At 30.6% G+C, this 13,268-nt stretch overlaps 2 protein-coding genes across 3 annotated transcripts; both read left to right on the top strand.

Moving 5' to 3' along the window:
* Positions 1–734: 734 nt before the first annotated feature.
* On the top strand, positions 735–12,287 carry LOC113847206 (UDP-glucose 4-epimerase GEPI42). 2 transcript variants are annotated; one of them, XM_027476162.1, is made up of 8 exons: positions 735–752; positions 10,684–10,934; positions 11,018–11,153; positions 11,241–11,342; positions 11,425–11,652; positions 11,725–11,806; positions 11,888–11,970; positions 12,047–12,287. In XM_027476162.1, exons 2-8 carry the CDS (start codon positions 10,690–10,692, stop codon positions 12,227–12,229), a joined length of 1,059 nt encoding a protein of 352 aa, XP_027331963.1. In that variant the 5' UTR covers positions 735–752; positions 10,684–10,689; the 3' UTR covers positions 12,230–12,287. The 2 variants fall into 2 exon arrangements, with proteins under 2 accessions (XP_027331963.1, XP_027331962.1); XM_027476161.1 differs by lacking the exon at positions 735–752 and having other exon boundaries at positions 10,653–10,934; positions 12,047–12,286.
* LOC113847205 (NAC domain-containing protein 35) lies at positions 1,407–3,984 on the top strand. The gene is made up of 3 exons (XM_027476160.1): positions 1,407–1,906; positions 2,215–2,483; positions 3,153–3,984. The coding sequence occupies exons 1-3, from the start codon at positions 1,636–1,638 to the stop codon at positions 3,789–3,791; spliced, it is 1,179 nt and encodes a 392-aa protein (XP_027331961.1). The 5' UTR covers positions 1,407–1,635; the 3' UTR covers positions 3,792–3,984.
* Positions 12,288–13,268: the final 981 nt, after the last annotated feature.

The following is a 13,268-nucleotide window of genomic DNA, read 5'->3' as shown; positions in this document are numbered from 1 at the left end:
CTATTTATTTAAAGAAATAAAAAAATTACATAATTAAATAGTCTAATTATTTATTAAATATAATATTAATTAAACTAATTTATATTTTATTAGTTAGTCTTATTTTGACTATTGATTTACTCAATCGCTATAAATTAATATTTTATATGAACAGAAAAGATGCTAGTGTAAGAATAATAATTAATATTATTTTAAATTTTGCTACAAACAGACTTATAAAATAAATTTCTTCTCTCTTTATATATGCAAAAAGAAATAGTTGCTAAATACTTAATTACTAAGCATAAATTTAATTCGAGAAAAACTGATAAAAGAGAAGAAATGTAGTTATAAATAAGTTAAGGAATCAAATTTGAATTTCATATTTCAAACAAATCAAGTTTAAAATTTTAAATCAATCTCTCTCTCTCATTTTTATTTGTCAAGTTTAAGTTTGAAGGGTCTAATTTGATTTCTCATTTATATGCTAACTAACAATTTCTTAATTTTAAAGCTTAATTTATTGAGGGATATATGTATTTTGTATACATTTATATATGAATAAGTGAGTTGTTCCCTGCAATTGAGAAAATGTTAGAAAACAAATAATGTCTTTTAATTAATTAGCTTTAAATTCCATAATTAATTATTATACGGAGACCAACTCAAAGGTTTTGTGATATTTTCATCGTATAACTTATGAAACTTACAAGATTCATGTGGTGCACGTGAACTGCTAATGTACGAAAGAAAACGGAAATAATAATAACGCAGTAACGAACCAACATTTCAACACAATCAACCATTTGCATGGAACAGATAAAAGTCCAAGCAGTAACCTAATAATTTGAAAGCTTCTTCCCAGACCCAAAGAAAAAAATATTAATATTCTTAGATATGTATATATGGAAAGACGAAGATTTTGATTTATATTGAATGAAAGGTTGGTTTTGGTTAATAACAGTTCTAAAGCTAACATAATCTTTGGAAAGGGACAGAAAAGAGAGAGAAAAGCACACGAGTGTTTCCATTTTTAAAAAATATATTTGATTGAGGTTAAAACAGAGGCGAGTGTTTTAGGTGAGAAATGGTTTCGTGACACAAACTTACAATATACGTTGGTGAAGGTAGAAATATAAAAGAAGATATATATATATATATTTATAGGGAAAAATTGATTGCAAAATTTGCATATAGGTGGTGGAAGAAAGGTCCAAGGGCACCGCTCTGGGGCTGTAGCCACCCTGTCCTCTTTTTGAAAAGTCATTTTCTCATCTTAAAAACACCTTAGCGTATACCCTCTTACCATGTAGGGCCTGAAAGCTATGTAGATGTTTCTATTAACTCTCCTCGTTTCTTCTCTCTTCTCCTTTTCTCAGTCTAAATTAAATTTGTCCCATTTTCTAGAGAGAGAAAGAGAAAGAGAATTTTTTTTAATTAAAAAATGAATAAATAAAAACTTAATTCAATTTTGTCATTTGCACATACTAGTACATGTTAACCATCAATCTCTTATCTTTGCCTAACTCTCTAGTGCACCACCAAATTCGTACAAATATTACTTTTGTGAGTATAAAGAGGTGAGGCCAAACCAAAGAGTAGTTGTAGCCCCTGCCTGTGATTAACTACTTGTTAGTTATATACATATAAGAGTCAATGGCAATTGCAGCGGCAAACTCATCACCCACCATGAGCCTGAGCCAAAGCCAGAGCCAAGAGGATGCCACAACCACCACCACCTCCACCACCAACGACAACAAACCCGACGATCACGAGCACGACATGGTCATGCCTGGCTTTCGCTTCCACCCAACTGAAGAAGAGCTCGTTGAATTCTACCTTCGCCGTAAGGTTGAGGGCAAGCGTTTCAATGTGGAACTCATTACTTTCCTTGATCTTTATCGCTATGACCCTTGGGAGCTTCCTGGTATATATATAATATCACAACTTCCCTTTTCTTGAAGCAATTCTGGAAACCCACTCCCCTTTTCTTCCGCCATCTCCCTTCAATTTTATATTCAATATTAATTCTTTTTCCTCGCTAGCTAACTTTTCTTCGCTTCATATATGCACGTCTATATAATAATCCCCGCACATATATATGGGCATGTGCAAGTTTAAGTCCCATGTTTATATACATACATATTTATTTCGGGTCATATGGTTGTTATAACCTTGAATTTTGAGGGGGTTTGATGCATATATATGAAGTATGTATGCGTGTTTCATGAACAGCCTTGGCAGCTATAGGTGAGAAGGAATGGTACTTCTATGTGCCCCGAGATAGAAAGTATCGCAACGGTGATCGTCCCAATCGTGTCACTACCTCTGGGTATTGGAAGGCAACGGGAGCTGACAGGATGATCCGAACAGAGAACTTTCGCTCAATCGGCCTCAAGAAAACCCTAGTTTTCTATTCTGGGAAAGCTCCCAAAGGTATCCGAACCAGTTGGATTATGAACGAGTATCGCTTGCCGCAACATGAAACTGAACGATATCAAAAGGTACCATGTATGCATCATACATATCTACTACTGCCGCTACTATATACATACATATTTGATTATCACGCTTTGTAATATAATAATCAGTTCTTGGTTCTCATTCTTCTTTCGTGATGCATATTCGGTTTTAAAATTCAACCCTAGCTACTCTTAAACCTAGAGTAATTCACCTTGAAATTTTTAGTTTTCGATCGTTTTCTTTTGATGGCTTTTATATATTCGGTATGGCACACCAAAATCATAGCTAGCTAGATTCAAAGCTATGGCACACCAAAATACTAGCTGCGTGAAACTTGCAGCCAGACGGAGTCTAAAGTCAAGACGCGGGAGAAGCCGAGAGGGAACAATTAATACGTGATAGAAAAGAGGGATTAAAATAAAAGAGTTGGATGAAATTCAAAACAACCAGCACCGTTTGTCATTAATTCACTATCTTTATCCTTTTCTCGCACACATTTATGACTACATGCATGAATTTAAAATTCTTATATCGACCATAAATTCATATCATGTCTCTCATGACATAAAGACAACGGTCGTTTATAGTATTAGAAGTTTATTCAATTTCTTTCAGCCATTTGTTTTCACCAAAATCTCTTCATCAAATGCCAAATTCTCGATCCCTCTCTCTCTATATATACTCAAAGTTGAATTGTTTTCCATTTGAAGGCTGAGATATCGCTTTGCCGGGTGTACAAGAGAGCTGGAGTAGAGGATCATCCCTCCCTCCCTCGTTGTCTCCCGACCCGGCCATCCTCATCAAGAGCATCACATTCAGACAATAAGAAGCACAATGAAATAATGGTTCACCACAACATGGGATTTGTGGGACAATCGAAGCCAACTGAACAAATAGTTGACAAGATGAACGAAACGGAGGCAAGCAGTGATGTCACCACAACTCTTGGACTTTCCAAGTACAATGCTTACCGTGCTGCAATGGGTGCACTTAGCACTACAATGGGACTACCAGTGGTTCCAATGGACGAGGAAGCGTTGATGATGATGCAGCAGCAACAGCAGCAGCAACAACAACAAGCCAAGCAAGCTGCCACCATCTTCTCTGCTGGCCCTTCTAATTCGAACAATGCAGTGATGGATGATCTGAATAGGCTTGTGAGTTACCAACAGCAGTACTACAATGTTCAAAGCCATCCCAATCAGTTCTCCAGTTTGCTGATGCAACCATCACCAATGTCTCTCAACTCGCTACCAAATCCACTTCCAACCACCTTCTCTGACCGACTGTGGGAGTGGAATCCAATTCCTGAGCCAAATCAAGAGTACAGCAACATGTCCTTCAAGTAATGACTCAATTATATCTGTGAACTGCACATACATATATATATATATATATATAGATAGAGACATTTATCTGTGCTAATTTCTACTATAAACTTTATTTAGGTTGTTTCCGTTACTCTAATTAATTAATCTGCTATCTTATCTTAGATTTCAATAACATAATTGTATGACTCATGTTGATCAATCATCAATATGTATTTGTGGGTACGTAGCACTGCTAGGGTTTTCGTTTTAAGCCTTTTTATTATTATAATTTATGCACTTTATTGTTCACAAGAACTACTAGAAATAAAAATGCATGGTTTTTGAGGTTTTAAATTTTTGTACCAAATGTTGGCATGTTCCTACTAGATGGATAGGCAGGACGGTATTTCTTGCCGTTTTTTCATGTAAAATAAAGACCATACACGTTAGTACATCATCTTTCACTTCTCTCTCCTCTATTTCTATATCTCTTAAGGCATAGAAATTTCTACCAAATATTTTCCTTCTCTTTTAGAGTAACTAAGTTTGACATTCCTCCTTGTTAACTGAGGAATTATATAAGAAGGATACCAACACATTTTTTATTATATTTATTAATGCATTTTAATTATTGGCTAAAATTATTGAAAATTACAAAAATTATGTATTTTTTTTTCTCACTCCTAACTTAATGTTTTGTCTTATATTTTTATAATTTTTAATAAATTTATCTAATAATTAAAAATATGTTAAAGAGTGTATTATTAATATTACTTTGATTAAATATAATTCAAAACATGCATACAGAAGACTTAGTTTTGCATAGCTTTGTTCAGATAAAAATACTGTGTGTGTAGATGGGATAACAAAACATTAAAGGAGGTTTCAACCTCAATTTTATTATTTAATGTAGAAAAGCAAAAGACAGATGTGATTAGGGTTCCAAAGTCGAGGATATATCCTCCTCGCTTTCTCACGCATACATGTAACTTCGTTTCTGTTGTGCGATCTGTGCAAAAGAACTGGAAAGTGAAGGCATTTTGGATTGGATCTATAGAAGCAGTGTAGGGCCATCTTTGGATTGAGCACTTACTATAGTAGGTTGAAAGTTTTAGTTAACTGCGACTGTCGTTTGACACTCCATAATACTTTGGAATTTAAGAGAGAGAAGGGGGGGAAACGGAAAAAGAATGGTACATATGTGAAGAAATTATCAATGAAAAATAGATATCGATGTTAGATAAATTCAAATTTTAGAATATAGAAAAATAGAGTTGTAAAAATAAAGTTTATCACAGTCAGAAATCAAGGGTAAATAATCATGGATGCTAATGTGTTCATGAATCTTAAAATATCTAATATATCTTTGAATCTCTTTCTCTCTTTTTTTCTTTATCATATCAATCAGAACACATTTTAGTTTTAAGAGTTTTGATTTGTATACACGAATACAATATTTTCATTTAATCTCCTTTTATATATAAATTGTGAGGTCTAGTTCTTGAATTAATTTTAATTTATTACTTTCATAATTTTTTTATTTCAAAATTTTTATTTATAATTTAACCTTATTTAATATTATACAATATTTATCATTAGTTATTAAAACATTCATTTTAAAAATTTTATAAAAATTATTTAAGTTTAAACTTAATGATATAATATAACTTTAGTTTTTTATCCTAAGAAATTATTTTAATTTAATAATACCTTGCAGTGCAGTATATAAAAATCCACTAATTTTTCTTTATTCATATCTTCTTATAATATTGATTATAACACTTACCGCGTTTTTCACAGTTGTCTTTCCTTCTTATCTCTTACTAAATATAGACACTAATGGAGTTATGGAGTGTATATCAATTTTTTTTTCCTTCCTATTTTTGGTTTTTATCTCCCTTTCCCCTGCTATGAAGAATTGTTCTTCATCACTAGTGTTTGGAAATTCGACTTTACTTTGGTACCATTTGTTAAGTAGCTAAGAAAAAGAAAAATGTTATTTATACAAAAACTATGTTGTATTCTTTTTACAAATCAAATAAAGATAAAAAAAGAAAGAAATAAATGATATGATAGAGAAAAATAAAAGAATTATTTTAAAAGTTTGTTATATTTGTTCTTTGTAAATAATATATTATGAGACACCTCATCCAAAGAGTTAAGCAAGAGCCAAAATAGTTGTCTAACATCACATATTGGTCCTAAAATCCTTAGAAAACAATAAATTTATCAGTTATAAAAATTTCTTATGTTTTCAAGATTCATTTTTTATATTCATGTTTTTAATATTCTACTATCATTAGCTGTAACTTTTATCTTTAGTTTGTTGCACTTCAAGAGGGAAAAGTTTTTTTTTTTTTTACTTTTAATTTATATTATAAATTTAAATCGTTTCTCTTAAATTAAAAAAAATTAAAAGTTATTCTTTTTCCTTCCTAAATTACATGATTTCTAGTATATTGACTATTTATCTTTTAGATACTTAATATAAGAAAAAACTTATTAAGCCACAAGACTGCTTATATATTATTCTACTTATTTTTATTTATAATTTTTAATTAAATAAAAAATACATATCAATCCAACACGTGAGAAACTTAATAGTTGATAATTTTTTTCTTGAAATTTATTTAATTAAAAATCAATAAAGAAGCGAAGTTTATAATATATATATATATATATAGTAAAAAAATACAGTGTCGTCTTAACTGTTTCTTAGAGTAATAAGTATACAATGATTACTTTTTATATTTTCTTATTATTTCAGAATTATGTCCTTTTTTTACATTGGTTTACTTACATTAAATTTTGCATTCTCGTATAGTCTAAAAACTTACTCTTGCGTGTCTGTGTTTTTCTCATCCTTGTGTGACGAATAAATTTACAAATTAGATTTTTTTTTTTTTTTGTACATTCATGTGAGGTATTCATCTTTATATAATTTAAAAAATTTAATTTAAATATTAATATACTTTTAAATAAAGTTTCTATATCCTTTTGTTTGATGATTAAAAAAAATTCTAAACCTTCAAGTTAAATACTAATAACTTCTACTGTGATGCATGATATGAATACATTTACACACAATGCTTTTGTTTCCCTTGTGATATTAATGCTTACTCTTATAATTCAGATATCATTGATATAAGTATTTACTTTCAATTCATATGTTACGTAAATATTTTTTTGATAATATATATAGTAATATAAATTTACTTTTATTCTGTAATGTAAATATTAATATTTTTTTGCCTAAATATTTTATCCATATAAGATACAAGAAAAAGAATGTAACAGAAAAATAAAAGAAGGGAGAGATTGAAATGAATATTTTTTCTTTTAAGACTTCACAAATGAAGATAAAAATTATTGTTAATTAAATATTGGTTAATTAGCTAAATAGACAATAAATTTTATGAATTTTATATTTTTTTTAACATTTTTTTAAAATAGAGGCTTCTGAAAATAAAAAGAGAAATTAAATACTAAATATTTATATTAGTTCATCTAACAAATTTAGAGTTATGTTTTGTTCAGTCTCTGAAACTCCCCGGAGATTTTTACTATAACAATCTATCAAAATTAATCACTACAAAATTAATGATTGTTATTGATATAATAAATTTAATAATACTTGTTTTTAGTAAAATAAAAAATAAAAATAGCTTTGTCGTATTTGAACATTCATTACTCTAAAAGTATGGCGTGAGAATAGAAAAGTGTGTTATTTTAAATTTTACTTTCTACGTCAGATTCAATTTGAAAGTTAAAAATATATTTTATTAAGGGAAGATGAGTACGTTCCTTCTGAGATTTGTTTAAAATAAATCAACATATATACTAAAAATGTTTGTTAATTACGCCCTATGATTAAAAATTTATAATAAAACATTTTGGGACAAGAAATAATATGCTTGGCATTTATATTTCATTTTATATCTCTCAAAATAAAAGACTAATTTCAGTAATTTTAATGCATTAATGATATTAAATATTATAGTCTTCGATAAAAATATTATTTCATTATATACTGTAACTTATATTAAAAAATTGTCATATAGTTTATCACGAGTAATTTAGTTTAAAAAATGTCTTACATTCAATCTTTGAAAATCATACGATCTAGGACTATGGTTTTAAATTGGCGTGCAAATAAAACAGAGCACCCCATTTTAATAGAATTAAACATATTACTTTTAAAAGGCCCCGTAGAGTACTGTTATTGTTGATCAAACATAGTTTTTTATTTGCAATTGATCAAAAGGCCCAAATAGATTTGTTGACCAAAAACTCATATTTTGCAATCATGACAAAATAAAAACAGATTTGCAATCGTTTTGTATGCAGAAAAGGTGCTTTTATATATTTGAGAAAACATCCAATCCATTAAATAAGATTCAGAATATGATGGGCAAACAAAATACTGCATTATGCAAGCAAGCGAGAGTGCATTTCTTACAAGGAAAAGTAACACCATCTGTTCAACTTATCAACAGCTTAAATTGCTTTATCTCTCTTCGTCGAAAACCAAGTCAGATGTGTACAAAATTAGGTACCCAAAACCATAGATAAAGGGTATAAAATATTTTCAGAAAATGTAGTAAAATAAAGCTTGTAGAAGATGCCAATAGGTACTGGCCCAATTTTAAAGGTAGTTTAGAGGTGCAATCGCCTAAGACCTAAGTTCAAAGTAAAAAATCGTGTCCTACTTTTACTTAAAAAAAATTTTAGTTCTTACAGTTGGCAGTTGAAAAAAATAGAAAAATAATTTATTTTTTTTTAATTTCTCACACTTCACTTGCTATAAACGTAGTTGACTTATTGACCTTTGTAAACTCAAAACTTCATTTAATTCTAAAATTTTACTATTCTTAACATTAAATCTCATGGAGAATTTTAGTTTTCTCCAAAAAATTAAATAGTTATTGAGTTTGTCAAATTTACAGATTGTTATTTAAATGTTTTAATCAATTTTTTTTTACAGTCTCAGTGACTATATCATCAACTGAAAGAAGTTTTTTAAAGTAAAAGTTAATCAAAATCTACCTAAGGCCATCAATGTTATAAGAACCATTGAATGGTCTCACAATTTTATCAATCGATAAAGAATTTTTAAAAAACATTAATGTTAATGTTATCATTGATAATTTTGTATCTCAAAATGCTCATAGAACCTATTTTTTATGATCTTTTGTATTTTTGTAGTTAATTATAATATAATAGTTGGTTGAATGAAAGAATATTTTATTTATAATTTTATTAGAAAAAATTATAACTACTTAAGAAAAAGTATTATTTTAATAAAATTATTAATATATACTTTTATTTTGTTTATTACATTTTATAATTTTTTTTAAAGGGTCTTAATTTTCTATTTTGCCTAGAGTCTTAAAAAAGTCAAAAATGACCCTGAATAGGTATCTAAGTAATTAAACACGACAATTTATCTTTAAAGTAAGATAAAACTTAATTAAAATACTCATTCAGTCCGAGTACACAAAATAGTATTGATTGTTAAAATATATTAAAAACATTTCATAATGTTATTGTTGTTGCTTAAAATATCTCACAATCTCATAAGAGTGTTTTTCAAATTTTATTTCAAGATCATATTCTAAAATACAATAATATATGGTATTTCTTAAACATTCTAGCACTGAATAACAAAAACCTCATTGCTCATTCAAAAATTTTCATTGATCTCTCACCAAACGGTAAATATACAATTTAGCTTAATGAAGAAGCAGAAACGATATGAAAATAGCTTGAAATGGATGCTATTCAAGGCTTGAAACGTTACAGGTAAGGACAAGATGAAGCCTAAAAGGTAGAATCCAAACACTTGCATCGATGATGAGACATTAGGTTCTGCCGTCTTAGTTGGATGAGTTACCATAAACTTTTCTAAAACCACAAAGCGATCAAGTGTTGCTTTTGGATTATTAATTTGAAAGAAAACGATGGATTTTGGGTTGTAAGCTGTAGCATATGACATAAGGGGACAAGTGTCTTTTTAATTTGTATAGAAACTTCAAGTGACTCTACTCATCAAACAGTCACAATCGTTCATATATGATTCTTCTCCTTTTGTTTATGAATCTAGTGATCCATAATTATGTGATTAAATGGAGACTATTCATTTAATCAAATAATAGATTATGTAATTCACAGTGTAATATACTGATTAAGTTTTATTAAGACAAGTATGTTATAGCTAACCTCATTGCATATTTCCATTGTTTTAGTGGCAACTGGCAAAGTCAGCTTTTTACTACGTGGCAAAGCCTCTTTGCATATTTCACATGTCAAGCTTCTAGAATTATTGCTCTAACACAATCATTGTTGTATTTATCACCTTTTATCTTATTTTTTATATAAAAAAAAATGTGTATCTATCTGTCTATTTAATATTTTCAAGTTCCTTCCCATTTACATGTCAATATTATATAATTTTTCCCCACTCAACTGATGGCATTTCAGTCATTGTATTAAATATTTTTTTCATTGAACTCTTTCCAATTCCATTCATTCGTTCTCAAGTGACCACTTTATATATGTAGTTGGTTTTTAAAAAATATTTTTTATGAATTTTCAGCTTAATTTTTTTAATTGTTAAATGATGATATTATTAATAAAAAAATTGTCATGTATTAATTATTTATGTAATAGCATTAATAAAAAAATAATATATTTAAGTAACACAAATATATAGAGCCGATATTATTAAGGAATTTTTTTTAAAAAAGTAATGAAATAAGAATTAAAAATATGTTTAAGTTTTTAAAATTTGTAGAAGATCTTGTAATGTTGTATGTGTGTAACTATTTTTATTGAAAATGAAAAATGCATATTAAAAAGAAGGGAAGGAGGGAGAGTATTTATTAAATGATAATGGGTGGAGTGGGAGGGGGCAAAGGAAAGGAGAGGAAAGAGGAAGATGGTGTCCCCAATGTCAACGATTCTGGTGACGGGTGGGGCGGGGTTCATCGGATCCCACACGGTGGTTCAGCTTCTGAAACAGGGTTTCAGGGTCTCCATCATCGACAATCTCGACAACTCCCTCATCGAAGCTGTCCACAGGGTTCGCCGCTTGGTGGGTCCTCACCTTTCCAACAACCTCTTCTTCCACCACGGCGATCTCCGCAACACCCACGATTTGGAGAAACTCTTCTCCAAAACCAAGTACACTGTTAACTGCCTTCATTTCCATCTTCTCATCTCACCTGTATACATAACAATGACACACTGCTATTAATTATTGTCAGGTTCGATGCGGTGATCCACTTTGCGGGGCTGAAAGGCGTTGGAGAAAGCGTGGCTAAGCCCCGCCGTTATTTTGACAACAACTTGGTGGGCACCATCAACCTCTTTCAAGTTATGGCCAAATTTAACTGTAAAAAGGTAACAATGCCATGCATGCCGCTCTCCTACTACGCCTACATTTATTACTACTTCATCTTCATTTATGTACTTGTATTACTGAAACAGATAGTAATCTCCTCATCGGCCACTGTTTATGGGCAACCGGATAAAATTCCGTGTGTGGAGGACATGGAATTACACGCTATGAATCCCTATGGGAGAACCAAGGTAGGAGGCGGTAGGAGGTAGGAGGTAGGAGGTACTAGGTAGTAGATGTTTGAATTAAAACGCAGCGTTTATATGTGTGCAGTTGTTCGTTGAAGAAATAGCCCGAGACATAGAGAGGGCAGAGGGAGAATGGAGGATAATTCTGCTGAGATACTTCAACCCAGTTGGGGCCCATGACAGCGGTCAGATAGGGGAAGATCCAAGAGGGATTCCCAACAACCTCATGCCTTACATTCAACAAGTCGCTGTCGGAAGATTGCCCCAGCTCAACATTTACGGTCACGATTATCCCACCAAAGATGGCACCGCGGTTAGACAACCTTAACCCAACCTCCTCCGTTAAATCAACCACTGACTAATACAACTTTAATTTAATTGTCAGATCCGGGATTATATCCATGTCATGGACTTGGCAGATGGTCACATTGCTGCCCTGCGAAAGCTTTTTGCCACTGACAACATCGGTTCCTCCCTTAATTATCAATTAATGCCTTTTTTTGTTGTTATTTAAATTAATGTAATTCTGATATTTGTTCCCTCCTTAGGTTGTACTGCATATAACTTGGGAACTGGTCGGGGCACCTCCGTCCTTGAAATGGTTGCTGCATTTGAAAAAGCTTCGGGCAAGGTGATTTTGCATCTGTATCTGTACATGTATGTATGTATGTATTTGGAAAACATATTCTGACTCTTCCCTTTTCCAGAAAATTCCAATAAAAATGTGTCCGAGGAGGGCGGGAGATGCCACTGCTGTCTATGCATCCACAGAGAAAGCAGAGAAAGAACTGGGTTGGAAGGCAAAATATGGCATAGAGGAGATGTGTAGGGACCAATGGAATTGGGCAAGCAACAACCCATGGGGATATCAGGCCCAGGGGAAGCATTAAGTTAGCTTTACAAATTTTTAATTCCATCCATGCTTTCTTTCGCTGCAAATTTTTCTTCCCTTTTTGAGGCCTTTCGTCCACCATATCATCTTCCGAAATAAATTTTTGATGTATCTTTTGTTCATATAATTGATTCATTCTTTGCATTATGTTAGCACAAGTCATTGTCTTATTATTATGCCTTTTGATGAAACTAAATCTATGCTTTTTCGCCTTCGTCCAGATCATTATAAACGATAATATTTTCTTTAAAATGTCGTATAGCTTATTTGTTTTTAATTTCAGAGGTATGGGTGGATCTACCACTTTAGCCTCTCCCTTCCTCATTTTTTAAAAAATTATATATACCTTCTTTTTTTTTTTATAGAAAATATATGATAGAATCAGTTGATACTAATTAATAAATTATCTGTAAAATTATACTTTTAATCAACACTTTATAAAAAAATATTAATCCAATCATTAAATTATATGATATTATCTTAATCATCCTATGCGTATAAGTGTGATAATTATAAACATGTAATATAATGATAATTTTGTCTTCCTAATATATTAAATATTGAAATAAAGTAATAGAACAATGTATTGATTAACTTCAAATTATAAAGTTTTGGAAATTAGATTTAAATTAAGAAAAATTGAAATTTAAAGATTGAATTGATCAAATTCACTTTTTATATTAAATTATTGTAAATATAGTTTTATAAAAATTAATCAATTGATCTCATGCAAAAAGCTCCCACATACACGGTTTGCTGATTTTTGGTTCACTTCACAAAATAAGCGGAAAGTTCATCGTGTCGTGTAGGAGTCTGTCCCTTTTATTTCGATGAGTTGTCGGGATTTGTAATTTATATCCGATGATGACGCTAATTTTTGTGATATTATTGCCATTCTCAGGGAATAATCAATGTTTAGATTCACTGTGCGTTGTTGAGCCATTCAAAATAATGATTAGACTTACGAGGTGTTACATACAATCTAATCTTTTCATCGAATAAAATTTAAAAAGCATGTGGTGCAGTGCCCACAACCA

The sequence above is a fragment of the Abrus precatorius genome, unplaced genomic scaffold (genome assembly GCF_003935025.1).
Source record: "Abrus precatorius isolate BTA unplaced genomic scaffold, Abrus_2018 Scaffold8, whole genome shotgun sequence".
In the NCBI taxonomy this organism is placed as follows: Eukaryota; Viridiplantae; Streptophyta; class Magnoliopsida; order Fabales; family Fabaceae; genus Abrus; species Abrus precatorius.
The sequence above is the reverse complement of the archived record's forward strand: the minus strand, read 5'-3'. Positions and strand labels throughout refer to the sequence as shown.